This window comes from Lacerta agilis, chromosome 6 (genome assembly GCF_009819535.1).
Source record: "Lacerta agilis isolate rLacAgi1 chromosome 6, rLacAgi1.pri, whole genome shotgun sequence".
NCBI classification, from domain to species: Eukaryota; Metazoa; Chordata; class Lepidosauria; order Squamata; family Lacertidae; genus Lacerta; species Lacerta agilis.
In genome coordinates, this window is record NC_046317.1 from 47,154,314 (window position 1) to 47,179,686 (window position 25,373).

The following is a 25,373-nucleotide window of genomic DNA, read 5'->3' on the forward strand; positions in this document are numbered from 1 at the left end:
AAGGGGAAAGAAGCGCTCTCTCTCTCTCTCTTTCTTTCTCTCTCTCTCCTTAAGGTAAAATGAGCAGAAGAAAAAAGGAAGTCGGCGCTGGTTGCTATGGAAACGGCGTCCTTGTCGCATGGCGAACGGCGGGGGAGGTGGGGAACTCTAACCGGAAGCGGAAATACACGGAAACCGGAAGTAACGCTGTGCCGTTCCGCGTGGTTTCTGAACCAGCGGCTGGCTGGAGTCGTGGTAAGAGCAAGTCTATAGTCGTATGTACGGTTTACGTGGGAGTAAGCGCTATTGAATACAGCGGGGGCTCCTCCCGAGCAGGATTATAAAATGCGAGGCGGTTTCTAGGGAGGGAAGAAGCCCCAGGTTCGGCTTAATGCAACGCTAAGAATGTTTTGGGGCGGCAGGTGGAAGTTCAACAGGTGAAGCATTCCCGGAATTTAAATGTATGCCGTTTCTCCGTCTTTTACCAGCCTGACCGCGGGGTGGCGGGGAAGCAATACCAATCTCTCCAGTGGAGAAATTGAAGGTGGAGCTCACTTTCTGTGGTCCCCCCCCCCCGTTCTTTGTGTAGCTCGGTGGATTCGAGGCACCCCAAAGCACAGTGTCCAATGCCTCACGTAGAGATGGAGGAAGGCTTCTCGTCATCGGATTCGGAAGAGTCTCTTGTCACTGACCGAGAGGTAAGTTTAGTGCTGTGATCATGCTGCACTGGAGTGTGGGCAGTATGTTTGTTATGACTGTTGATGTTTAGCTCATTTCTCTGAACCCTGCTGTGGAGGGCTACACTTCATTTCTTACAAGGGTTGCAGACAGGACTATATATAATAGTAATACCTTAAAAATTAAAATTTATATAAGGCATTTCCCTATACTGTATATATCTTTACTTGCATGTAGAAGCAACACAGGGACAGCAGGGTTAATCCATGTTAGCTAGAACTGCTCATGTGATGGTGTAACACCAGGCAACACTGAACATCTCTCCATAGTGAATCGTGCAGGGAGCTTCCACGACCCATTTCATGCATTCATCATAAATCACATACATTTTTTTGGTGTTTTAAGTAACAGTCCTGTATTATTGTTCATATTGAAAATAAGCAGCCAAGGTGGAAAGAATAGCAGCTTGCTTACTTGGTTTATGACTAGAGTGAAATTTGAGTTAGTAGCTTACCAGCTCACACTCCTAGCCACCAGTGCCTGTTCACAGTAGCACTTCACAGTGCAGTTCAGCATCTAAAGCAAAGCATGCTTACATAGGGTAGATAGAGAGCTGCTTTGTCTAATCACTTGCAATTTGAGTGCTTCATTTTAGGTTTCTTCCCACTTGTGCTCCTGTGTGCTTTGTTTCTTACTTTTTCCAAGGTTTCTATTATTAAGGGTTTGGAGTGGGTGAGCTAGCATCCTTCTGTTTCAGCATTCTGGGATGTTGCTGATTTTTTCACTTTTCTTCTGTATAGCTCCAAGACGCATTTTCTAAAGGTTCACTAAAGCCAGGCCTAAACGTTGTGCTAGAGGGACAGCCTAAAGCTTTCAACAATGTGGTGAGTACTGTATGATCATGACCTTTGTGGGATTAATTTGTGTGGGCAGATTGAGCTTCTTTTGGACGGGCATACCATTTAACCAGAATAAAATTGTTCAGCCACTCAGTTCAGTCCGTCTGTTGAACTGAACCTTTAAACTGAATTCCTGGCATCTACAGTCCTCTTCATTTTTTGGAATGGCTTGGGCTTATTTATCTACATGCTTGATGAGTCTCACCCTTTAGATTGGGCATCATCCACCACTTACATGGTACCTTGATGCTTTACTCACTTGGACCATCAAGACATATTGGATGTGGGGTAAGAAAAAAAGTTGACACTTATTTGACTGCCCTGTATCAAAATAAGAGTGGTACCATGTTTTACAGGCTGATAAAACCCCTTAAGCTATTCAGTTTCCTTCAAATTTATAGGGGAATTTCTGTATTGTCCTCTGTTTGTGTTATTGCTAAGACTGAAGCACTAGGAGGAGTTTGAGGCTCAAAAACCTCTGGCATCTGTTTTGATAGAGAGCAGAAGACAATGCATCTTTTTGGGGTGGGAGTATCAGGACATGGTCTATTTGGGGAGGAGAGATTCCTAGTTCTGCATTGGTTGGCATGTTAGTTATCATGTAGAAGATTTTGTGTTGCATTTAATGCACAATTAATATGCTCTCTTCTAGGATGGATTGAAGCAGTGCTTGTCTGAATTCCAGAAACACCTGGCCTGGATTGAAAGGCTTGATGTTACCTCTCATTTGGAAACAAGTGCCACAAATGCAGCTTCTAGTCAAACACTTGACAAAGATGATGTTGACCCCGAGGATGATTTCAAGAGAGAGATGAGCTTGTAAGTCTGTGTATAGGAAGTAGAGCTGCTTCTTGTCAGCCTGGTGTGTTGAGCTTTTAGCTTTTTTCAGCTATATGCACAATGGAACAATATGTTAGTATTTCAAGATTTTTTTTATTGTCCAGTGGAAGAAGTAACAATTTACTAACAGCCCAATGGCTACTTGCATGTAACATCTTAATACATTATCCTGTGTTCCCAGCTATCGTCAAGCCCAAGCATCTGTTTTAGAAGCTTTGCCTCGGCTGCATAAATTCAAAATCCCTACTAGGAGGCCTGATGACTATTTTGCAGAGATGGCAAAATCTGATCAGCAGATGCAGAAGGTAAGGTGCATGGTTCCTCTTCTTTTCTCATCTTGCTGCTATAATGGATATGTTAACAGTTGCTGGCCATATACAAAATTGTGGCACATTGGGTCTGGTATTTTGATGGTGCCTGATCATAGTGCATCAGCAAATGAAGAAAAAGAGCTTTAGCAAAGTTCTTCTCAGTGCATAATACTACAGATCATGAATTGTTAATTAAAATTTTGTTAATAAAAGGCCATAAAAAGCTTGCTTGTGGACATTATCAGTTTCTACTGAACTCTTAAGAAAGAGGGACTATAATGAAGATTGATTTTGCATGGAACTTAATGCTGCTGTCACATACAATGTTGGGTATGGGGCAAATGTGTGTAGTTTAGGGAAATGGGTCTTGCAGCCTCAGTTGGGACCTGTGCCAGGCGTAGTTAAGCCTTTGAGTCAGAGGTTCCCATCCCTGCTGTATATTGTCTTGGGCCATCAGAATAAAGAATTAGCCTTGGATTCTGTAGCAATTCTTTGGCAACGATATGTCCTTATCGAGCTCTTTAGAGAACTCTCAATTTTTTGTGTATTAACAAAATGATGCATCTAAGGCCATGGCTGCATTTTGAGGCATTAATAGTGAATTCGTGCATCTGCTCTTGCCTCTCCCTTTGGTCATTATGTATCCAAGAAATAATGGTGGGTTATGAGTTTCTGGCATGATGCTTTTTCTTGTCTTGTGTGACCTTGCTGGAGAAAGACAGCAACTTTTGCCCAACAGTTATAGAGTCTGAGTAGTCCTAAACAGCTGAAGCAATTGTCAAAATTCACGTTTAGGAGTGCAGCACACACTAAGCTGCTTTGGTTTTCATTTCCGAAATTAAAAAGAGCACCATTGCCACAAACAAGCAGATTTTCATAGTCACAAACTCAGGGAACCTGCCTTCATCTGCATAAAAAGCACATCGGTTGCTCTCTCTCAATTAGATTCGGCATAAGCTGAAGAGTAAACAAGAAGCAATGGAAAAGTCTGAAAGAGCCAAACAGCTCCGTGCCCTGAGAAAGTACGGCAAAAAGGTGAGAAAAATGGTGACGAAAACATAGAAGCTCCCTTGGAATGGAGGAAGCGGGAAAGATACACCTATTGTTTTGATTGGCAATCTCAGCATTGGAATCCTTTGGGAGAAGTATCATGAACAGGACTCCTAGGGTGTGGGAAGGACACGTGTGTGCAAAAACGGGGAGCATTTTGGAAAGGACTGAGGTACTGTGGAAGGTAAGGTTCACTTTTTATTTCTTGTTGGTAGGTCCAAACTGAGGTGCTGCAGAAGAGGCAGAAGGAGAAATCCACAATGCTGAATGCAATCAAGAAATACCAGAAGGGTGAGGCACTCCACTCCCACTTTATCCTTCACTACTCCCCCCAGCCCTTACTACAGCAGTAGAAAATTGTAGCCCTCTTCAGCCATTCCACTTGCACGTAAAAGCAACATGAGAGAGGGGATAAGTATGCTCAGCTCCATCACAGTCCTCCACAACTTGGGAGGGCACACTTCTGAAGCAGAGAGCTTCCTGGGTTGTGGAAGCTCCCTGCATGATTCAGAGCCCTGCTGTCCCTGTGTTGCTTTTGCATGCAAGTAGAAGGAAGGCTTATGTGTAGTCCATGTTGCAAGAACTTGGTTTGTGGGAAAGCTTGTTGATACCTCCAGCCACTGCTGCATAGAAAATATAGAAATTATAATCTAGTACTTGAGAGTCTAAATCAGGGGTCAGCAAACTTTTTCAGCAGGGGGCAGGTCCACTGTCCCTCAGACGTTGTGGGGGGCCGGACTATATTTTGGAAAAAATAATGAACAAATTCTTATGCCCCACAAATAACCCAGAGATGCATTTTAAATAAAAGGACACATTCTACTCATGTAAAAACATGCTGATTCCTGGACTGTCCGCGGGCCGGATTTAGAAGGTGATTGGGCCGGATCTGGCCCCCGGGCTTTAGTTTGCCTACCCATGGTCTAAATGCTGCACAATATTCCTGTGCATAGATATACCCCTTTGGGTGATAAAGCAAGCCTTCCTGCAGTGTTTGTCCTGGAGTTTCTTTTCTGGCTTGGCATGCAGCTCATTTATTCTGTCTTTTATGCAGGTCTTTCAGACAAGCTGGACTTCTTGGAAGGTGAAAAAGCACCAGCAACTCAGGGAAAGAAGGAAGGGGCTGGAGGCCAGCATAAAAATAAAGGGTAAGGTCTGTGAAGTGCAGGGATGTCTACTAAGACTTGCATTTCTTTTGCTTTACCATGAATAGGTCTTTTATTGGATCAGTTTTGTTTTGTGTTTAAGTTCTAAATCCTTCTAATAACAAAAGTTGATCCATTAGCAGAGCACTGGAGGGGGAGCGAGGTGGCAGCGATGGGGTTGGATTGGCCAAAGGTATCCCTCTGCCCAGCTTTCTCAGCTAAAGCAGCCTCCTTTAGCTCTCTCAGCTAAAGCAGCCAATGGCAACTGAGTGGTATGTCATTCCATTGAAGTGGCACTGTCCCATTCATTTGCAAATGCATGTGCACAAGTGTTGTCAGTGAGGTGCCTGCTGATGACAGTCACTGAAATTCTCCAAAACAGTGTTTTGGAGGTGGGGAGGGGCTGAGCTGGCCAGTTGGATCTCACTGCCACCGCACCGACAGCATTGGAGCCCAAGATAAAAAATTAACTTCTTTCATACCCAACACCTAAGACTAATGCCCTCAAAGCGCTTGATCGCTACAGCTAAACTAGCCTAGTAAGACTGAACTGTCAGAGACCTACAGCCTTAGAACTGTTACTGTTTGGGTGCACAGAAAAAGCAAACTGACTACTGGCTTCCAGCGTTTCTGTTTGATGCTGAGTGAGTAGTCTTTGCCGTTAGGTGTCTGGCAAAGTGGGAAAGTGGGTTGTGAAGTGTCAGGATGGGGTGTGGGGTGCTGCTTAAAATAATGATGTACTGAAGTTGGAATAATTCCTTTTGAGGGCAGGGAGAGAAAGATAAAAATTTGTGCTGAGGAGCCGGCCAGCTTTTGGGGAGAGAGATGGCTAAGTACCCAGCCATAATTAGCTGGTTGGGTTTTTTTTTCAGCCCGAGTGCCAAACGACGCTACAAGAATCAGAAGTTTGGTTTTGGTGGCAAGAAGAAAGGGTCAAAATGGAACACTCGAGAAAGTCACAATGATGTGTCCAACTTCCGTGCTAGTGTGGCCCACCACAAGGGCCCTGGGAAAGCAGGGAAAAAGGGTGCTAATGTGAGTACCTGCCATGAATTGTTTTTATTTAGACATTTAATTTTAATGAATGGAAGTGGCTTATAATAAATTACCAATGCATTCATATAATTTGGAGGGATTTTAATCAGGCTACATTTCTTATGGTTTAGAGTGGGCTGTGTTTTAATGTCTTAGTATTTATTTATGGCTGCTATTTATTATGTTGAGGGTGTGTGTTTGAGTTTTACTTACATTGCTTTATATATTGCTATCTTCTTTTTTAGTGAACTTTGTAAGGCAGGGTATAAATTCATTAAATTTATAAGTGCATAAATCAAATGATTAAAATTTATCAGGGTGTCTTCTGCTGGCATAAATAAAAATTAGCTAACAGCTGCCAACTGGGAAAATCTTGCTGTAATCTGGCTGCTAGTGGAGCATTCGCTGAGCTGGTTCACACCTCACATTAAGCCACAGTAACAAGTAAACCATGGCGTTCTGTGAATGAGCAACAAACAGGACTGTTCAGTCACTCTGCCCTGCTTGGACCCAGAAAAGCAACCCACAAAGCTTGGCTTGCCATTACATGTGAACCAGCCCATTGTGGTACACAGCTCCCCCTCTCCCTCCCTGCCATCACCCTTTCCCTTGTACAGTATAGCTAAGGTAGTAAAATGCTAACATTCAACTTGTATCTCATTTTAGAAGAGGCCTGGCAAGAAGGTGAGGCAGAAAATGAAGAACCGTTCCAGATAACAAGTAAAATGGGTGACCTTTCCTTCTTTGTGACGTGTGACTCCCTACGGAACGTTGGCGTGAAGTGATGCTGACCTGGACAACATAGCCGTTCAGATTGCCATTCAGTCAGCAAGTGGTACTGCCTGACACTGGGTGTACGCACTTCTCGTACATAAATAACAAGCAGATGCTTCTGGTTGCCTATATTTCATACTGATTTGGTCTTTCTTGATGGTCCTTGTGCAAGATTTGTGAATTAAAAAGTCTTGATAGCTTGATCATCCGTGTCAGGTTGGGAGAGATCCTTTCTGGTTTGCATTAGGTCTCACTAAATCCTTCAAAAAATGTTGGTACCTCATACATAATGTCCTCCTTGTCACCCAGCAGTGGTGCATGCAGAGTCCTAAGCAACAGCTTTTGTATTTCTGCTACTTTATGACTTCCTTTGCTAAGAGGGTCCTCCTCTTCCATTCAACAGCAGAAGCTGCTGGTCTGCCAGCAAACAATCACATGAACTACTGCTGCTGCTCATACTACAACTTCTAGTTGAGGAACAGATTGTCCTATCCACCCACCATAAAAACTGATAACTTGTACAAAATGACTGTGGTGGCAGAAAGAATAGCAGGCAGTTTCAGGTCAGGTTTATTGTAATACTAAATGTTCATATCACACAAGACTTTCCTTTCCTATACCCACTGCCTTGTGCCCTGTGTCAGGCCTCTGTCTTATGCTTTGCAGTAATTAAAAGATGGAGACCATGGAAGTCTAGAAGCCTAAATTTATGTCTACAGTCCTTCCCTCAAAGTCCTGCAATACTGTGTTCCTTTATCGCTTATCTTTTGTTGCCTCCTTCAGGCGCCACATAGCAGCCATGTATCTGGTGATTTCAGTGCTCCGACTTGGGAAGTATAGCCTTTTGTCATTCCGGTTTGTACTGGTCTGTGAAGGAGAATATTATCATAGTATAAGAACATCTGGCATAAGGGAGGAGCCAGGAATTGAATATTTCACCCAAACTATCTCCCCATTTGGTGAAATGTCTTTCTCCATAGCTGTAACAGCTTAAAATTATTTTTCTGTAAAGTCTGGATTCTTAAAATGCCAGACAACTACACACATTTCCCCAGAAGCTCTTTAAAAACCCACTTACCAAAGGTGTGGAAAACCAGCCGATTTCTTGGCTTTCTGTTTGTGGTTCTGTATATTTCTTGTTTGGTTCAAGTGCAGCATGATGAATAAGTTTCAGGAACTTAGCTATAGGGTTAAAGCATTGGCAATGAGACTTGCTTAGTGTAGACTGGGTGCAAAGCACTTATATTGCACTGAAATTTTTAGATGTGATGATGCTACACTGCTCTGTTAAATGCTTATGCACTATTGATTTCAGTGTTTGTTCTGCTTGCATAACTTATTAACTTGCACCTGAAGTTTTGACATACTTTATTCATTTATTTCACAATGTATATGCTGCCTTTCATGGTCAATTCTATCAAGTTGACTTGCATCAAACAACAAACAAAGAAACAACCAAAATAATCATATACCAAAAATACCCACCACCTACCCCCTCAAAAAAAAATGTTAGAGGAGTTGAACATGCTGTTGGTTCCTGTTGTGAATGAGGAAGGACAGCTGCTTTGCCTTTTCTGTGAGCAGCATTGCAAGAAAGTTGATATATTTTGTTCTGAGTGTGTCAAACATCTAGAAACACTATGGCAAACCTAGTAAAAATGCAATTGAATTTTCTTTGTATTTAATGACAAGGTCATAGGATAGGATAGCCCACCCTTTGGCAACCTGGTGCCCTCTAGATGATTGGGACAACAACTTCCATCAGCCCCAGCCAGTACAATTGTGCTGGTTGGAGCTGATGAAGAGTTGTCATCCAAAACAGCTGGAGGGCATGAGCTTTGTGAAAGCTGGGGTAGCTGGTACTAAATCCTTCCGTAGAACACACTCTTAGCTTGTGTTATGGCTTTGTCTTGTTTTGCTTATTTTCACTCATGCCTAAATTACGTAACGAAAGTGGCATTTGCTTGCCATCTTGTTTCCTAATATTTCCAGTAAGTCTTGTACCCTGGCCCTAATTCTAGATTTCCAGGCACTGCTCTTCTGCATAGAGTATAGGAACTGCATGCTGGTGCCTGTGCTGCCATGCTCTTGCTCTGTGGATGCATGACAGGAGAATGAAGCTTGGAAAAGATCTTCAGCGAAGTTCACATCTTCTCTAAGGCAGACAGGAGGCCTGCATTGTTCTGGTAAAATGGGATGACTGCAGTATTTTACATAATTTACTAGAGCTTGCAGAAAACCTCACTGAATTCCCAAAGACATGTCCTCTTGGCTGCTCTACATTTTACCTTTCCAAAAAGGTTAGCTGTCACTGGCCTTAAGCTAACTGCATTGTTGTCCCAAAAGGATTAACAATATTACAGCAGTATTTGCTGGCAAGAATTCAAGTTACTAAAAGGCCACAAAAGATGAAATGGGAACTAATGAATCTAGTTGTTATTTTTAATGAAATAATATTAAGTTGGAAGTCAAATTTGATAGTATCACTGTGTGGCTAGGTAAGTTGGGGTTTGTCACTTTGAATATTGAAGCTTGTGCTTTTAAATATTTATTTGCAAAAAATATTATTAAGAAAAAACATAACGGCAGTGACTTTTTTCTTAACTTGAAAGTTTTCAATACTCCAACATACATGGAAAGGAATTGATCCAATAAAAGATTGATCCCAAAAACAATAAATTCAAAAATTGGAGCTATCAGCTGTCTCTTGCCACATTCCACTACAGATTGTATAGTATAATGCTTTTTGGTTTACAGAGGGAGAAAGAGAGTGAAGTTTGACGTTAGACTTCAGTATGTTGCTACATTCTTTGCCTTCTTTGATTCATGCTGAAAAACATTTCATAAAAGGAGTACTCCTCTCTGTTTCACTAACTTAAATGTTAACTGAAGCATGTGCTTACCATCTGCAGGTTCCTCTAAGTTATCATGCCAAGAGGTAGGCTTTCGAGTTATGGTGTAAACTAAAGGTAAAAACAAGATAAGGCAAATTAATCACTAGATTACCTTAAGCAAGAGCAGAGGGAAACTAACAAAACTTAGAAATTTATCATTCTTCTTTCTCCACACCACCCCCCTTTGGCAGGAATTTAGACCTTTTTCTTAAATGCAGGTTTTCAAAGAGCCACAATGATATTTGGGGGACAACAGTTGGGGGTCCCACAGATAGGCATGGGAGACACTACAACCGCTCATAATGCAGCTCACATTTCTGCTTGGGCATTTAAAGTGCACTTTATGTGATAACACAAATTGCTGCTGGTGTGAGGGTCAGTCTGCATACATTTAAGCTCTAATTCAACTGCCAATACTGCTTTTGCATTCCTTTGCTACTTGTTTCCAACCTACAACTTTCCCACCCTTACACAGATGTGTGTGCGCCCTGCGTGTGCCAGAAACCTGTGGATCACACTCTTTAAAGTGCCACAAACCCTTCTGGTGGTGGTGGTTGGGTTTTTAGTTTGCCGCAAGTGACTTGACCTTCTAGAAGCGTATGACAACTAGCACCCAAACACAGTTCATTCGTGGAAAGGGGGAAAACTAGAGCCAGCTGGAGTCCAGAGCCAGAAGACTCCCTTAGACCTAACTGGGAAGTTCTGTCTGCCCATGAGAAGGGGGAGAAGTCTCTCCCCTCCCCCCGGTAACCCCGTACCCGTCATCAGGGGGTTCATCGCGTATTCCGTCTGCAGGCGCTGACATCGTAGCTCCTTCCGGACCGTCTCACAGAAGATCTTGTTCTGGCTTACTGGGTCCAACGGTTCCTTTGGGACCCGCGCGGCTCCCGCCATGTGCCGCTATCTGGGGAGCTATTTAGAACGTGCCCGGAGCGCCCCGAAACGCACTTCGCGTATGTGCGGGCGGCGTTTCTCCTCTTCATATCCTAGCAACCGAGCGGAACGTCGCAGCTGAAGGTTGCGCCGGGATTCTGACCGCGCCCCTTCTTTTTCATTGGCCGAGGAGTTAAATCTCCCGCAGCGCTGATTGGCTGCTGCAACCCCCGTTAAAGGTTTGAATCCGCTTGCGGCAGAAGCGAAGGCACGACTGGAAGAGTTATTTAGGCACATGGGAGAAATAGGTGGCTGCCGAAATCAACGCGAAAGGGAAAGGCAGCAAGAAGACGGCGTCTTTTCAGTGCAGACATTTTAGCTGGTCTCGACTTCTGTGTTGCCTCTGCGTTTTCAGTCGGACGGAATGCAACCAGGCTCCGTATCGGACGGTCGGGTTCGCTGCACCGTAGCGATCGAGCACCTGGGTGCTGCTGCAGCAGCCCCGAATCGTGTGCTTCTCCGCGATGCTTGGGTCACACTGGGCCGGGACGAGTTCCGTGAGCTGGTTCTGCAAGTGGCCAGCGCCGGCGGTCCGGGGCGCCCCCAGAACTTCCCCTTGCGGCGGGGTGAAGTGCGACTGTTCACACGCTTCATGAAGGAGGGGAAGAGCTCGGTGCAGCTCGGTCCAAACCACAATCACGTGCAGCTGCTGCTCTCTAATTGTCCTCCGGATCGGCTGCGCCGCTTCGTCCAGACGCTGCGCATCAAGCATGCAGCCGCCCATAGGGGAACCAGGCCTGTGGCCGAGCGAACGCGGCTTCTCGCTAGCCTACCGCGGACGTTCGACACGGTGAGCCCGGTGCAGACTCGCGACTTGCAGCAGGCGAGCGCCCGGCAGGCTCTGACTGACGTGACAAGCACCCCGCGGAATGGTCAGCCCTTAAGCTGCGCGTCTCGGAAGCGGATCCGAAGTGAGTCAGTCGATGCGAAACAGGTGAGGCGGCTTCTGCCAGAAAGCATGGTCTAACTGGGAGTTGGATCTGTCCATAATAAAAGGATCTCTGGCCGTCCAGGTATTGTTGGACTCCAACTCCCATCACTCCTGGCCTGGCAGTGCTGGCTGGGAGCCTGGGACTGCTAGGAGTTGGAGTCCAAGGATACCCTGAAGTTCCCCACCCGTGGCATAAGAGGGTGGCTGGTTTCTGAAGAAGTGGACCTACCTACCCACCTGCTAATCCAGGATGCTGAAGTTGTGGTTATGCAAAGTGGCAGATTCATGCACTCCTTAAGCACTTCAGAAACTCACTTAGCAAGTTTCATAACTGAGGCCACCACAGAGTAGGCCCTTTCTCCAATGCATGCTGGTCTTACTGGCAGATACCTGAGCAGAACCTCCAAAGTATTATGGGCAAATTCAAATTATTATTTTATTTGAACGTAAGACTTCTTTGGTCCAATTGAAATTCAGAGAACTATCCCTCTGGATAAGAGAGTCATTCTCCTCTCCTATAATCAAGAGAGATGGGATGGAAAGCTCTCATGTGCACTTTGGATTCAGAGGAGTTTGCCTTTTGGGGAATGTGGTGAGTTCTGTTATGCAGGCAGAATGTCCTAGGTTCAACCCACAGAATCTCCAGGTGGGGCTAAAATACACCCCTGTCTGAAGCTGCTCCCAGTCAGTGGATACAGTACTGAACAAGATGAGCCACTGGTCTGACTCAACATAAGGCAGGTTTCTGTGCTCTCTTCAGGTGGCTGAAAAGCAGCAGGTGAAGAAGACTTGGTCCATGTGCTCTCGAGCAAAACTCTCCCAGGAACAGTCAATGGTGTTGAATGCAGTGCTGAGCGGGAAGAATGTTTTCTTCACAGGCAGTGCTGGTGAGAGAAGAGGGTCAAGGAGGGTCTATGTGTTTGCAGGTTAGAGGTTGTAGTGGCTTCATCAACTATGTTGGGAATCTCACATTCCTTCCAGGACTGAACAAACCTGGGATTTAAGGTAAGTAAAGTTGGTGATTCTGATGTGTCTCTTTTTTCAGGGTAGTGGCATGGGGCAGGTGGAGATTTATGAGAGGCAGATACCATTGAGTCGACTTTGATTTACAATCTAGGTGTCACTTCTAAAACTGATCAAGTTTTACATCTGCCTCTTGCCATTTAAATGGTTCCGCTTTGAAGGGAAGTATGAATGGTACTGGAATAATTGTAAAACTGAAATTTAGATTGTGTGCCTCTAAATACAAGGACTCTCTCTGTAGGGACTGGGAAATCCTACCTGCTAAAAAAGATCATGGCCTCGCTGCCTCCAAACAGCACTTACGCCACAGCTAGCACAGGGGTGGCAGCATGTCAGATTGGTGGCACTACTCTCCATGCCTTTGCAGGTAACTGGGATCCTGGGAAAAGAGGGAATCGGAAAAGGGCCTAGTGGTGGGTTACTGCTGACATACTCCTTCCCCTCTCCTTTGATAGGTATTGGTTCAGGAAAGGCCTCCCTACATCAGTGCATTGAGCTGGCTCAGAGACCTGGAATTCGGCAGCAATGGCTGAACAGCCGCCATCTGATCATAGATGAAATCTCTATGGTGGAGGGGGATTTCTTTGATAAACTGGAGGCAGTAGCTAGGTGGGTGGAGCCTTCCTTTTTGGGGATATCGCTGCACTTGCATTAATCCTGTATGTACATGGCTTTGGGGAGGGTATTAAAAGGGGAGAAGACAAAACATTGCATAATTGTTTTAAGGTTCTGCCTAAGCAGGCACTTGATGCAATTCTGCAGCAAACAGTCTCACACTCACAGCTTTGCCCATGTATACTCTTCAGTCCCACATCTAGTTTTGGTAATGCTGTGGCCAGTGCCCAACCAGAGCCACCAGTCAGCATTGCCATCTCTGTGCTTCAGTCCTGTCTGTTTCCTTAAGTATAATGTGGTCCTAGAAAGGGGGTTTGCAGCCACAGAGAGAAGCAGAACTGAATTATATTTGTTACTCTGTCTTAGCGTATGCAGAGCATGTGTAAGTGTTGCAAGGAAAACAGGAACAGGGAATCTTCCAGATGCAATTGGATTACAACTCCCATCAGTGCCAGGCATCATGGGAACTGCAGTATAACAACATCTGGAGGGCCACAGGCTTCCCTTCCTTGGTCTAGGATATTGCATGTCTTTTGTCTTGGACCAGAATAAAATCAGCTCCCTGAAGGTGTCTCCATTCTTTCGGTAGAGCGGTCAGGAAATGTGAGGATCCATTTGGAGGAATCCAACTCATCATATGTGGAGACTTCTTGCAGCTGCCTCCTGTCAGCAAATCCTCTGAGCAGCCTAGGTTCTGTTTCCAGGTGTGTTGCTATTGCTCTTTTGTCACTGCATGCTCTTGTCACAGGCTGAGCTATAGTTTGATCAAAGGGTTTCCTTCACAGGCAAAGAGCTGGCGCAAGTGTATCCACCTGAACATGGAGCTGACAGAGGTGCGGAGGCAGACTGACATGGACTTCATTTCTCTTCTGCATACTGTCCGCCTGGGCAGGTGAGATGCCATCCTCCCCCAGCAGAATATCTGGCTGGGGAGATTCTAATCTCATGGGGTAGAAGTCCTATGTCTAGAGAGACGTAACCAAACATTTGAATGATGATATAGCTGCTTCTGTCAAGTTGGCTGGCCTGCTCCAATACTTCCTTTAAACTCATTGCACTGTTTGAAATTTGGGTCAAGTACTCTTTGAGGAACCATGGAGAAATGCTGGGAGACACTGGGTTTGGAGGAATGGGGAATTTAGAGGTACTGTGTTTGCTGGGGTATTCCTTCACCTGCAAGCATCCTCGGTCACATACTAGCGATGCACAGAGTTGATCTCCATGTTTTGGTGCTGGTTACGGCCTCGTGTTCTCATGGAAAATAATTTGAATGAGCACAGTTGCAAGCTTGATAGTTTTTCTTGGTCTTCAGTGTTTCTCATCAGATACAAATGTCTTCTTAATTTTAATTGTCCCCATTCAGATGCACAGAGGAGGTTACCAGACAGCTAACTCTAACAGCTACCCATCGGGTGGAGAAAGATGGAATTTTGGCTACCCGGTTATGCACCCACAAGGATGATGTGGAGCTCACAAATGCTAGAAGGCTGGATGAGTTGCCTGGTGAGAATGCTGCAATGACTCCTTTAAGAGACAGACTTCCAACTATGAGCTGGGAACCAACACTTGGGAACTCGCCCTGCCCCTCTTATTTCTGAATAAAACAACATGAGACCATTAGAAAATTAGGCAATACATCCTACTGACACCAATAGTTAAGTTTTCCAGTCATGATATTCTTGCCAACACTTTTTTTATAGGTGAATACAAGGACACATTTATTTTATAATATTGTTTTTGTTGCTGATATCTGGAATCCACAGAAATGGGAAACATACAGTATTATGATATGTATTGTCTGGAATTCTGGAAGTTTACAGAATTATGCTTTCAGAATAGTATGCAGAGCCTAATACTTGGAGCTCACAATACCTTTTTTTTTTTTTTTTTATAAGAATTTATTGACATTTTTACTTATAACAACATACAACCTTAACCACACCTACATTTATACACATACAAAACAAATACAATTACACATCTAATACAAAAATTGCCATGATTTTTCTTCTTAATTAGACATCTCAAAAAAAAAAAAAAATTTCTTTTTCCAATCTTGACAGTTGACTTCCCCTGCCTTTTCACCTTCGAGTTTATATCCATAATCTACTTTTTAACCTCTTCATTTAAAGAAATTAAACTTAATTATATATATAAAGTAAAACATTCATCTTAATCTTCATCTTAGTCTTAATCATCTTAATCTATAAACTTAAACCACTTAAAATGACTTCATTTATACTACATCCTCATAGATCCTCACAAATCATCCTCAACAAATCTATCTCTTCTATCCTTTGAACTGCTGCTAATAACATAGAAACTTGAAATATCTCTTTTCATGTTCAAACAAATAATAAAACAAACTATTGTTGACAGTGTTCACCCTCCGATTTCAAAATACCATAACAGATTGCTTTAGATTTTACTTAATACTTCACCCCACACCCCCTCTGTCCATTCTTCTTCTCCTGATGGCATCAGCACTGGACTTCCATGCAACTTCCCTCTCCCAACGTCCACAGATCCAGGCACAGTCCAAAGCTCTCCTTGCCACGAGCTCCGAGGTATCCAACTCTCCCTCTCTCAGCTTCTCCGGTTCTTTGTAGCATTCCTTTTCTTCTTGTAAATACCTTAATTCTCTGTCCCTGGCCCCCGAGCTCACACCTCGGGGACTGGATATAGCAAATCTTGACATCGCCTTGGGGCTGCCACCCCCAACAAGCGAATTTCCTCTCCGAAGTAGCTCATTCATTTCTTCCCATCTTTCCATCCATCCTCTCAGCTCTTTGACAAGATTTTCTTCCAAGGTGTCAAAAGTTTTGTTAGCCTCCTCTGTGGGCAGTTGGTTCCATTTCAGACCCCCACACAAGACTTTGACTTTTCTGTAAATTAGTTCCACCTTCAAGGCAGTGAGCCTTTGTTCATCTGTTAGTCCAGAGTTCAATACCAGTTCAAGGACGAAACCCAGCATACTGGCAGAGGAGGAGGAAGTGGGTATCATATTTCTTCTCCTGTCTCTTTGTTCGTCGCCATTTTCCTAAGCTGGAGCGCAAACACCGCAACTTTAAATAGAGATATTTTCCGCTAGTTAGCTTCCCAAGAAAAAAGTTTGCCAGTCTCATGTATCGATTTTAGATACTTTATAACCAGTTCTGTGGCAGCAATCCCTCAAATTGGTTAATTTCTTAGGCTCGAAGGGAGGGAGGCAGGCTGCCTTTCTCCTTCCCCCCGGATCGTTCCAAAAACACGATTTCTGCCAAGATTATTTACTCACGACCACCGGGTTCCTTTAGCTCCATTCTTCACAGGTAGAACTTGGACGCTCACCGCGGGCTTTGCCGCCGCATTTGCATCCCGGTTGGGGCATATCCCCGTAAGCCCGGCTCCGTTGTCCCTTCACCCCCACTCCCCCTTTACAGGGGGGCAGGGGAAGGGTTCGGAGCCTCCGCGGGCGCAGCCGGGGAGCCCAGGGTGCGGGACGCTCTTCCCGCACCCCAACCGGAGCCGCGCGCTGCGGTAGCGCGGCTCCTAACCCCCGGGATGGACAAGGCGCTTCAGACCCGAAGAAGCCTTCGACCACCCGGCGATGGCGTCGCCGCCGGAAGTCGGAGCTCACAATACCTGGGGCTGTGGAAGGATGAAACAGAGCCCCCTACATGCAGCTCAGCTATTGGGAAGTAACCCTTTCAAACCACATCAGGTAGGAGGGATGGAATTTTTTTACATCTTGTTTGTCTTCTAGGAGAACGAAGGTCCTTCAAGGCAGTGGATAGTGACCCTGTACTGGTGAAAACTCTTGATGCACAGTGTCCAGTAAGCAGCAACATTGAACTTAAGCAAGGTGCCCAGGTGAGCATTGCCCAAGCTAGAGGTGGTTCTATAGTAGGTAATGGAAATTTGCTTTTTTTGTGGGGGGAAGGTTTTTTGTTATCTACTTCTCACACTAGCACCACAGTCCTGTATTCTCCACCTTTCCCATGGGGTCTACAAAAGGAGTCCCCAACCCTAGGATACTGGAGTCCTCTTGATGCAGACTATGACAGCATAAAGAGTTACAGGCAAATGCTGGCTGGATCTTAGAGGAGCAGGCAGAGTAATTGTAAAATGAATGGTTTCTATAACAAATATATATTATATAGTTTGTTTGAGGGAGTCATGATGGCACTTACAGGTAATTGTTGACTGTAGCTTGGAATGTCAGCTATAGGCTTGGACACATCTGCAAGCTACCGGTATTTATATGTGCTCAGTATTTTGCTTGCTAAGCAATTCAGTTACTCCTTGCATTCTATGAATACTGATTTCTCTCTTACAAATGCGTGGCTGGCTAGCACTGATTATAGCTTCTCAGGAATTGTTACCTGCACTGCCATGGCTAGGTTGGACAGATCTTCACATGACAGAACCTAGAGTATCAGCTGAGTGAAATGATACTCTTATGGACCCTAGTGGTTCCCATCTGCTTTCTTTGAGCTGTTTGTACACTGCTCTCGATAAAAAAACTGGGAAGTCAGGCCATGCCAAATGCCACAGAGTTCTTGACTTTTAAGAGCTGCACCCAGCTGTTAAATATGGGTGGCAAATCTGTGGTGCTGTTTAACTGTGATTGTAACATTAAAGTTTAACTGAGGCCAGTTACATTTTCAACACATTATTCATTTTATTAGACAGATTACTGTTTTTTTTCCTGGTCTCGTATGTATTTAATATTTCACTGTTCGTTTGGTTATCTACCTTGTGTGCTGCCTTCTTGAAAAGCAGGATAAAAGTGTATACAATGAATAACACCCAAACAAGTATGAGGCTTTCCCTACCCGAGGAACAGGGTGGGGACATTCTTGTTGGTTTTCAGTGGCAGTTCTTGAGACTCTACTGTTAATGCTGACTATGAACAATAAAGTGGACTGACTGGACAAGAGAAAGCTATGACGGTTTTGATTCATTAGTAATTTTTACATTCTTTCACTAGGTGATGCTTACTAAGAATCTTGATGTGTCCCAGGGTCTTGTGAATGGGGCTCGTGGAGTTGTGATTGGATTTGAAACGGAAGGAAAAGGTTAGTTTCTGACAGATGCACTTATCACCCATGACTTGGTGTTCTTTGGACTGTGTCTGAACTGCTCTTCTAGATGCACAATGAAACTTTGGTAGGTGCCTCTGCACTGTGCCAGACATGGTGGATTTTTTGAGCCGTAGTTGCTGTTCTTTGCCGTCCAGTTTTTTGTACATGAGCTGCTATTCTACTGGCGTCCCATTTGCAAGAACTCAAGTGGATGAGTTCTAGACTGCCTTGCAGTATCTCCTTAAATACAATAGATATTTGGGAGGTTACCTGCCCCTGACTCCTGGGCATAGGAAATCAAAAGTTCTGACTTGGCTCTCTTTCTACAGGGCTACCGAAAGTGAGATTTCTGTGTGGCGTCACTAATGTTGTTGGGTTGGAACGATGGGTTTTAAAGGGACCAGGAGGAACTTATCTGAGTCGCCAGCAGCTGCCCCTGAAACTTGCCTGGGCCATTTCCATCCACAAGAGCCAGGTTAGTGATACATTGTGCGATACTCTGTACAAGAACTCAAGGCAGTAAAAATGCTCCATAATGGGACCTTTGTAAGGAACTTGTGTTTATCTATGTATATCTGTACTAAAGCTCCCACCGAAGTTACTATGGTTCTGGGATGTTACCAGTTGGGCCCCACATCTATGCGGGATCTGTAAGAATCTGCTTATTTTTCTTGTTTTTCCCAATTAAATATAAGTCAGTGGAATCTAGGCAGACCAATCCTGTAAACCAATCAAACTCAAGCTATTTTTCTTGCAACATGTGCCTGTTCTAGAAACACTGGAAAAACACCCCACTGCAAACAAAATTATAAAGGGTGAGGGAACTGTGGAAATGTTGTTCAGCTGTGTTAGTTCTTCCTATTTGCCTAATACCCATTTTGCAGAATCAAGCATCATACATAAAATATATAAGTACTTTACTGTACTGGGGGTCACATACTTATCAGAATAACTAGGGAGTATCTGCTTCCTGATTTTTTCCCCCCTTTTACTAGGGTATGTCTCTGGACTGCGTTGAGATTTCCTTGGCTCGTGTTTTTGAATTTGGCCAGGCTTATGTAGCACTTTCTCGAGCACGTAGCCTTGCAGGTCTTCGCGTTCTGGATTTTGATCCCAAGGTAGTGAGAGCCAATCCATACGTGTTGCAGTTCTACAGGCACTTGAAGAGAGAAAAATTTCTAACCCAGGTAAAGTGATAATCTGCCACTAGGCTACCATAACCACCTGCAACGTAGACATTCTGATTTTGTGTTGTATAAATTGCAAAGGGAGGAGGGTGGGAGAAAGGAAGGGCAATATAGGGCCACAGGTAACTAATGGCATTGTGAGTTAGGGATATCTAGCCACCATTCCACTGTAACCCTGAAACCCTATCTGCAGCCCCCATCGCAAAATGTATCTCCCCTTTATTTCCCTCTCCAAAGAAGAATATATACTGTTACAAGCTCATACTTTATGACCTTCCGCTACTTTTTTTATTTAATAGTGAATCCTTGCCCCTTCCTCCCATATGGCAGAAATGTCCCCCCCCCCCCCGGATCACAGTGGCAGAGCAAGCCGACCGGGCACCTGGAGCGGCATGTGTACCCTGTGCCTGGGGTGGGGCCAGCCAAGCTGGGGCAGGATGCTCTGTGGGGCCTCCGAGGAGTCTGCCTGCCTCCTCCCACTCAGCCACCCCTACAGCTGAGGGAGAGGCAGCGGGCGGACTGTTTGGGGCAGTGTGGAGCCTGTGGGCACCCAAGCCATCATGTCACTCGCACACTGCAGGCCCCGCGGTGAGTGCCGCCCGGCCTTTTGTCACCCCCCTCAGTGGCAACACCCGGGGTGGCCCACCCCCACCACACCCCTTCCTCCACCCCTGGGAGATCATACAAAGTGTGAGTTGCTGTGTATAACTTGTTACTTTTGTTCTTTAGGCTTTGCTGCACTCCTCTATTCAAGCTAATAAAGAAAATGAAGAATCTGCCTGAACTTGACATATTTTTATTACTCCTTGTACTTTTATTGAATCTACATCACTAAGTGGGAAACTTCTTCCATGAAGAATCAGCTCATGGGTTTTCTGCACTGCAGCTCCTGATACTTCCAGGATCACTCTGTGGGAAATGTTTCCAGGATGTTGTTCTACTGCTAGAAAACAATATCATAGTCCAAGAGATGAACTTAAAAGTCAATTTTTAAAACCAAAATCTGTTATTAGGATGGCAGTAAGATGTTCTGCTATCACACCTTCAAGAAGTCTTTTAATTCAAACATCTGCATTGACAGTATTGTACCTATGGCAAGAGTTTGACACTACTGAATAATAAAGAATGCACTTTATTTTTAAAGGACATAAAAGTGAATGAAATTGCTGCTCTCAGTGCAGCACATAATGGGTGTATGACATGCCAAGAGTCTGAGTTTACAAAGATGGTATACTAATCTTCTAGGACTTGCCTGTTACTTACATTCTCTACAGAGGCCTCTTCAAATAAAACAAATAAAGCAAAGATGCTAAATTGTAGTTATTTGTTAAACTATATATGCATGTTGCCAATTTAGGAGCTAGAAACAGTAGCGTAGCAAAGGAGGGGTGATGGGGGCGGGGCACCCCGGGTTCCAGGGGAGGGGGGGGTGACACTTGGCAGCCCCTCCCACCACTCCCTGCCGCCCGGCACCCCGTCCGTGCTGCTCCATGGACGGCCGGGGCAGCCCCACGAGTTGCCGCTCGCCCGGCTGCCGCGGGAGCAGCAGCACCAGGTGGGATGCACTGTGCATGCCCGGAAATTACGGGCATGCACAGTGCATCTGAGTTGGTGCTGCTGCTCCCATGACAACTGAGTGAGTGGCGGCTCGTTGGGCTGCCCTGTCCGTAAAGCAGCACAGACAGGGCAGCCCACAAGCTGCTGCTTGGCGGCCCGCCCAGTTACCGCAGCGCCAGATGGACTGCGCATGCATGGTATTTTGACGCATGATCAGCCCGCTGTGACATCCTGCCCCTAGGGGGGCGTCTCCGCACACCACCCCGGGTGGCGCGGAGGCTTCCTCCGCCACTGGCTAGAAACTGCTTCCCAAGTTAGCATGGTTCAGTTAAGATTCAGATTTTGAGAAGTGCATTGAATCTATGTTTGAAGTAGTAATTACTTAATATGCTAGTTATGTTATGTTACAAAGTATGCATTATTTCCCCAGTCCCACCAGTTTATGGCAAGTACTGCTATGAGCTGTTATGAGTAAGTATATCCATACTAATATCTCCTTAATACAGCCTTTCTCAACCTTGGGTCCGCAGATGTTTTTGGCCTACAACTCCCATCATCCCTAGGTAGCAGGACCAGTGGTAAGGGATGATGGGAGTTGTAGGCCAAAAACATCTGCAGACCCAAGGTTAAGAAAGTCTGCCTTAATAAAAGAAGTACTAATGCTACATGGAGGGTTTACGTTTTGACACAGGCTGCTGTAGCATTTATATAGCAACTTCATCTTTGCATTCTTCAGTGCCTACAACTATAACAGTTCAGTATTGTGTTAGTGGTAGATGGGGGGCATTTCTTCCAAGAAGATATACTGCATCATCAAGCATTGCTTAACAGTAACATTCCTAAGCATGTTATAAGTTAACTTTGACTAGTTTCTTTCAGTTAAAGCCTTCATGGCTTCTATAGCTTCTCAAAACCTATTGAAGGTAACCCCTGGTGAGCACATTGCAGGTAGAAGGAAAAAGGCACTTGGCAAGTAATATGAGATTATTACAGCTTTTTAACTGATATTTTTGTAGTCCGTATATATATATATATTTAAAAATAAGTTATTACAAAATAATTTGACTATTCTGTGACTTAGGAATGATATCTAACATCACTTATTTTACTAACCATAATGATCTGTAGACCAAGGTCAAGATTAACACTCAAGGCCATCTATGAGCTGCTACATAGCAACTGGCTAAATAAGATCTAGCAGCTGTCATGGAGTAGTAAGACCAGACATCAGTGTACATATAGTATTAATACAAAACAAGTATCATACTCATGAGCCAAGGTGTAAAAGAGCAGGTCAGGCTGCTTAAACTCCATGCTATGATGGGGGAGCATGGCTAAGGTAGGCTCGGCAAGCTTGTTTAGTCTTCCCTCACATGTTATGAGAGCACATAGTTCATTACTGGGCAGCACAGAATCCAGTTCCCTCAGTCAAAGATTTCTTCTTTACGTGCAAGGATATCCAAAGGAATCAAGAATGAATTCAAAGGGCAGATACCCAGAGTCTTCCAGTCCATGGCAGAGGCAGAAGTTGCATCATCTTGGGAAGTGGTAGGAGAACTACTACTCTCCTGTTGTGGTAAGCCACTAGTAGCTGGCTGCACATGCAGGAATAGCTCTCCATTATTGTTTACAGGCTGGTTGCCCTCTTTCATTCTGCTTCTTTCACCTGTGTAGTGGGTGTTCAACTCTGTATAACATTTGTGCATGTGACTCTTCAGCTTCTTATAGTCCAGAAAGCCCAGCTCTTCTGGCAGTGACAGTAGCAAATCAAGGACCACAGCTGACTCTGCAGAAAGCGAGCAAAATGTATGAACATACATTCGCAGAAACATACCTAGGATTATTTTTTTTACCTCCTGCTCTCCAGTTATAGGTTCTGAAACTTCCCCCTGCCTCCAACAGGTGTAACAAATGAAGTAAATTTTCTCACATTAACAGCTAAGCTATTTTAGATTTTTAAAAATTACGTCTTAGAGGTTAAGGATAACTTTCTATATTAGAAGTTTTATTTTAAAAACTGGAAATCTGATGAGAACCTTTTATCTATTTTACATTATATGACAAGTTGCTGCTTCCTCTCACCTAGGAAAACTCGCCCTGTCTCCAAGCTCACAGGTCACTCATATTTTCACTGGGAGGTGGGGAGAAACATAACAAACAATTCCCTTCTGAAATGTTATCCTTAGTCCCCAAAATCCCACCAATCATCCACAACAGTAACCTCAAAGGTTACCCAACTATGCCCAGCAAGGTGGTTGTTGCTTTTAGTAGCACTAAATATGTTGGAAGTTTTGGCAGAAGGAGTACAGTTTTTGGCAGGACAATAGTGTTTCCAGTCCTAGGGAAGCATTTTTAAGCCCTTCAGCTGAAATAGAACTCCACAGCAGATGACAAAAATGGCACAATAAAGAACAAGCAACAGAATAAAAAGGAATGGATGGAATGATTGCAAATAAAACTCAATAAGGAAGCTTTCATAAGGAGAAATGTTTTTGCCTGGCACCAAGAATACAGTAGGTATGCTGTAATAGATGTCTTGGTTACATGGAATCACATTCCAGTGCAGAAGCATTTCTTCCACTGAAGGAAAATAGCAAGAACCTCTGCATTTTGAGATTTTAAGTACAAACCCTATCTACCTGTAGCCATGTGCAGGGGCAAATCAAAATACATTCAACTGCATATATGATTTAAAAAACTCAGGTTTCTCTGGGAAGAAGGTTTATGTCTATCTTTTATCACTACAATGGTGTTGTACACTGTAGTGGAATACAACAGAAGGCATAGTTCCCTTAGAATGATGAAATGTTGCATAGTAGCTGCCTGTTATTTAAATTCATCTGTGTCCATCACAAACTCCAACTTACCACCTGGTGGGAGTTCAGGTGCCTTACAGCCACGTGAGATCACAGAAAGGTACTTGTAGATCTTTTCAAAGTCCACATGGAACCCACTGTTTTCTGCAGGGGCTATTTCCTCTACACTGGATGATACAGTTGGTTCATGAGATTCTTCGTTGGATTTCCTACTCTCACTATGAAGATTTTGGGATGAACATTGAGAATTCTTTGTCACCACTGACTTTGGAGGCACGGAATGGAGCAAGGTGAGTGGCTCAGTAGATGCAATTGTCCAAACCTAATGAGTAGAGAAAAATTCACAATCAAGTACGGACTTCGTATGCCAAGCAGTCAAGGATTCTCTAATAAAGCAAATACATTTCCCAGCATTAAATCTGTCTGAAACGTTATACAAGAACCAAGAGAACCAGTGACAGAGCCATGTATTTCAGAGACATTTTGTCAGGTGGAGACATACAGATATCTTAAATTATTGCACCAAGAACAATATCTATCTTACTAAGATCATGGGAAAGGTTACCTGGGAAAAAGCAGTTGCCACAGCATCCTCAAGGGGACCTGTCAATTTCTCAGCTAACTCTGTCCATATCTAAAAAAAAGGAAGTGTCAGTTGTGTGAATAGGCCTTAGCTTATGTTGTGCCATATCACATTTTTAACACCCTCATACCTCAATAGGTGCTGGAATAGGAGCATCCTTCTGTTTACGCTGGCGATACTGATATTGTTCCTTGACCGCTTCCTTTGCTACACGCTCTTTCAGGTGCTCCACAAATGCCATGATCTGCAAGAGCAGCACATCTTAGGGGACATACATGGAATGTTTTGGGAAAGACAGCATCCTACTTAAAACTGGGTATTTCTTCAAGGCAGAAAGTTAGCAATTACTCCCCTTTAACTAGGAGTTGCCAGTATGAATGTGTAGAAGGATTAAAAAAGGAGCATAGGTCTCTCCCAATTCATCCTCCCAAGTCATCCCTTACGATTTATCTGCCAAGGCCACCTAGCTCTCGTGGCTGACCAGAGATGGAGTCCTTGTCTCCAAACCCTGCATGCTGGCCATCAGTCCGCCAACTCGTGGCTTGTTAGGAAGCTCACAGCCCGGCCAAGTTCGAATCCTGTCCTCCACCACGTGGCCACGCCTCAACCCACCTCTTCTTCATCCCTCGAAGGCAGGTACTCCTTCAACAGCTCGGGCCGCAACGGACCCTGGCCGTGAGCTCTCAAGGCCCGAAGAAGGCGTCGCTTTTCTGGGTCCGTCCAAGCCTGGCTCGTGGGGGCCATCCTGTAGCGAGCAGGGGCTGAACGCTGCCTGGAAGGCGGCTTCATGGCGCTGAGAAGAGAAAAAAATAAGAAGAAGCTAAGAGGAGAAAACACGCCCAGGGGTGTCAATTGCCACCCGCCCAACACCTATTCTCTTTAGCCCCTCACCTCTAGCCACCCGTTCCTGGCTTCTAAGGCGACACAACGCTGCTCGTTATCTTCCGGTAGTCCTCACCTCAAACGCAACGCCGCCTAGTTAGTGAAAAGCCGTCGCTTCCAGGTTGTCGCAATCGGATGACGTATAAAACGCGCGGACGGGGGCCGCCGAGGACCA

At 44.6% G+C, this 25,373-nt stretch overlaps 4 protein-coding genes across 6 annotated transcripts; 2 read left to right on the forward strand and 2 right to left on the reverse strand.

Moving 5' to 3' along the window:
* Window positions 1–215: 215 nt before the first annotated feature.
* EBNA1BP2 (EBNA1 binding protein 2) lies at window positions 216–6,915 on the forward strand. The gene is made up of 10 exons (XM_033152426.1): window positions 216–234; window positions 569–677; window positions 1,458–1,541; window positions 2,209–2,375; window positions 2,578–2,701; window positions 3,653–3,742; window positions 3,973–4,048; window positions 4,812–4,905; window positions 5,775–5,937; window positions 6,604–6,915. Exons 2-10 carry the CDS (start codon window positions 606–608, stop codon window positions 6,652–6,654), a joined length of 921 nt encoding a protein of 306 aa, XP_033008317.1. The 5' UTR covers window positions 216–234; window positions 569–605; the 3' UTR covers window positions 6,655–6,915.
* Window positions 6,916–7,268: 353 nt separating this feature from the next.
* Window positions 7,269–10,542, reverse strand: FAM183A (family with sequence similarity 183 member A). Its single transcript, XM_033152428.1, has 4 exons — window positions 10,364–10,542; window positions 9,615–9,674; window positions 7,790–7,893; window positions 7,269–7,578 (listed from the first exon to the last, which is right to left on the reverse strand). Exons 1-4 carry the CDS (start codon window positions 10,497–10,499, stop codon window positions 7,465–7,467), a joined length of 414 nt encoding a protein of 137 aa, XP_033008319.1. The 5' UTR covers window positions 10,500–10,542; the 3' UTR covers window positions 7,269–7,464.
* A 144-nt stretch (window positions 10,543–10,686) lies between these two features.
* On the forward strand, window positions 10,687–20,267 carry PIF1 (PIF1 5'-to-3' DNA helicase). Its single transcript, XM_033152429.1, has 12 exons — window positions 10,687–11,472; window positions 12,230–12,356; window positions 12,734–12,859; window positions 12,948–13,101; window positions 13,697–13,811; window positions 13,893–13,999; window positions 14,471–14,610; window positions 16,853–16,959; window positions 18,080–18,167; window positions 18,503–18,648; window positions 19,169–19,360; window positions 20,090–20,267. Exons 1-12 carry the CDS (start codon window positions 10,903–10,905, stop codon window positions 20,141–20,143), a joined length of 1,926 nt encoding a protein of 641 aa, XP_033008320.1. The 5' UTR covers window positions 10,687–10,902; the 3' UTR covers window positions 20,144–20,267.
* A 1,676-nt stretch (window positions 20,268–21,943) lies between these two features.
* SNAPC2 (small nuclear RNA activating complex polypeptide 2) lies at window positions 21,944–25,314 on the reverse strand. Of its 3 annotated transcripts, none has more exons than XM_033152432.1 (6): window positions 25,208–25,314; window positions 24,929–25,109; window positions 24,447–24,560; window positions 24,299–24,367; window positions 23,785–24,055; window positions 21,945–22,703 (listed from the first exon to the last, which is right to left on the reverse strand). In XM_033152432.1, the coding sequence occupies exons 2-6, from the start codon at window positions 25,103–25,105 to the stop codon at window positions 22,342–22,344; spliced, it is 993 nt and encodes a 330-aa protein (XP_033008323.1). In that variant the 5' UTR covers window positions 25,106–25,109; window positions 25,208–25,314; the 3' UTR covers window positions 21,945–22,341. The 3 variants fall into 3 exon arrangements, with proteins under 3 accessions (XP_033008325.1, XP_033008323.1, XP_033008324.1); XM_033152433.1 differs by having other exon boundaries at window positions 25,258–25,312; XM_033152434.1 differs by lacking the exon at window positions 24,299–24,367 and having other exon boundaries at window positions 21,944–22,703.
* Between the last annotated feature and the right edge of the window lie 59 nt (window positions 25,315–25,373).

Coding starts and splice junctions, on each gene's coding strand:
- PIF1 (XM_033152429.1), top strand. CDS start 10,903: ATGCAACCAGGCTCCGTATCGGACGGTCGGGTTCGCTGCACCGTAGCG. Junction 12,860..12,947: donor TACTCTCCATGCCTTTGCAG/GTAACTGGGATC, acceptor CTCCTTTGATAG/GTATTGGTTCAGGAAAGGCC. Junction 18,649..19,168: donor TTTCCATCCACAAGAGCCAG/GTTAGTGATACA, acceptor CCCTTTTACTAG/GGTATGTCTCTGGACTGCGT.
- FAM183A (XM_033152428.1), bottom strand. CDS start 10,499: ATGGCGGGAGCCGCGCGGGTCCCAAAGGAACCGTTGGACCCAGTAAGC. Junction 9,675..10,363: donor GATGAACCCCCTGATGACGG/GTACGGGGTTAC, acceptor TTTTACCTTTAG/TTTACACCATAACTCGAAAG. Junction 7,579..7,789: donor GCTGGTTTTCCACACCTTTG/GTAAGTGGGTTT, acceptor TCTCCTTCACAG/ACCAGTACAAACCGGAATGA.
- EBNA1BP2 (XM_033152426.1), top strand. CDS start 606: ATGCCTCACGTAGAGATGGAGGAAGGCTTCTCGTCATCGGATTCGGAA. Junction 2,702..3,652: donor CTGATCAGCAGATGCAGAAG/GTAAGGTGCATG, acceptor TCTCTCAATTAG/ATTCGGCATAAGCTGAAGAG. Junction 4,049..4,811: donor AATCAAGAAATACCAGAAGG/GTGAGGCACTCC, acceptor TCTTTTATGCAG/GTCTTTCAGACAAGCTGGAC.
- SNAPC2 (XM_033152432.1), bottom strand. CDS start 25,105: ATGAAGCCGCCTTCCAGGCAGCGTTCAGCCCCTGCTCGCTACAGGATG. Junction 24,561..24,928: donor CTTCGAGGGATGAAGAAGAG/GTGGGTTGAGGC, acceptor CTGCTCTTGCAG/ATCATGGCATTTGTGGAGCA. Junction 24,056..24,298: donor TGGCAACTGCTTTTTCCCAG/GTAACCTTTCCC, acceptor TCTACTCATTAG/GTTTGGACAATTGCATCTAC.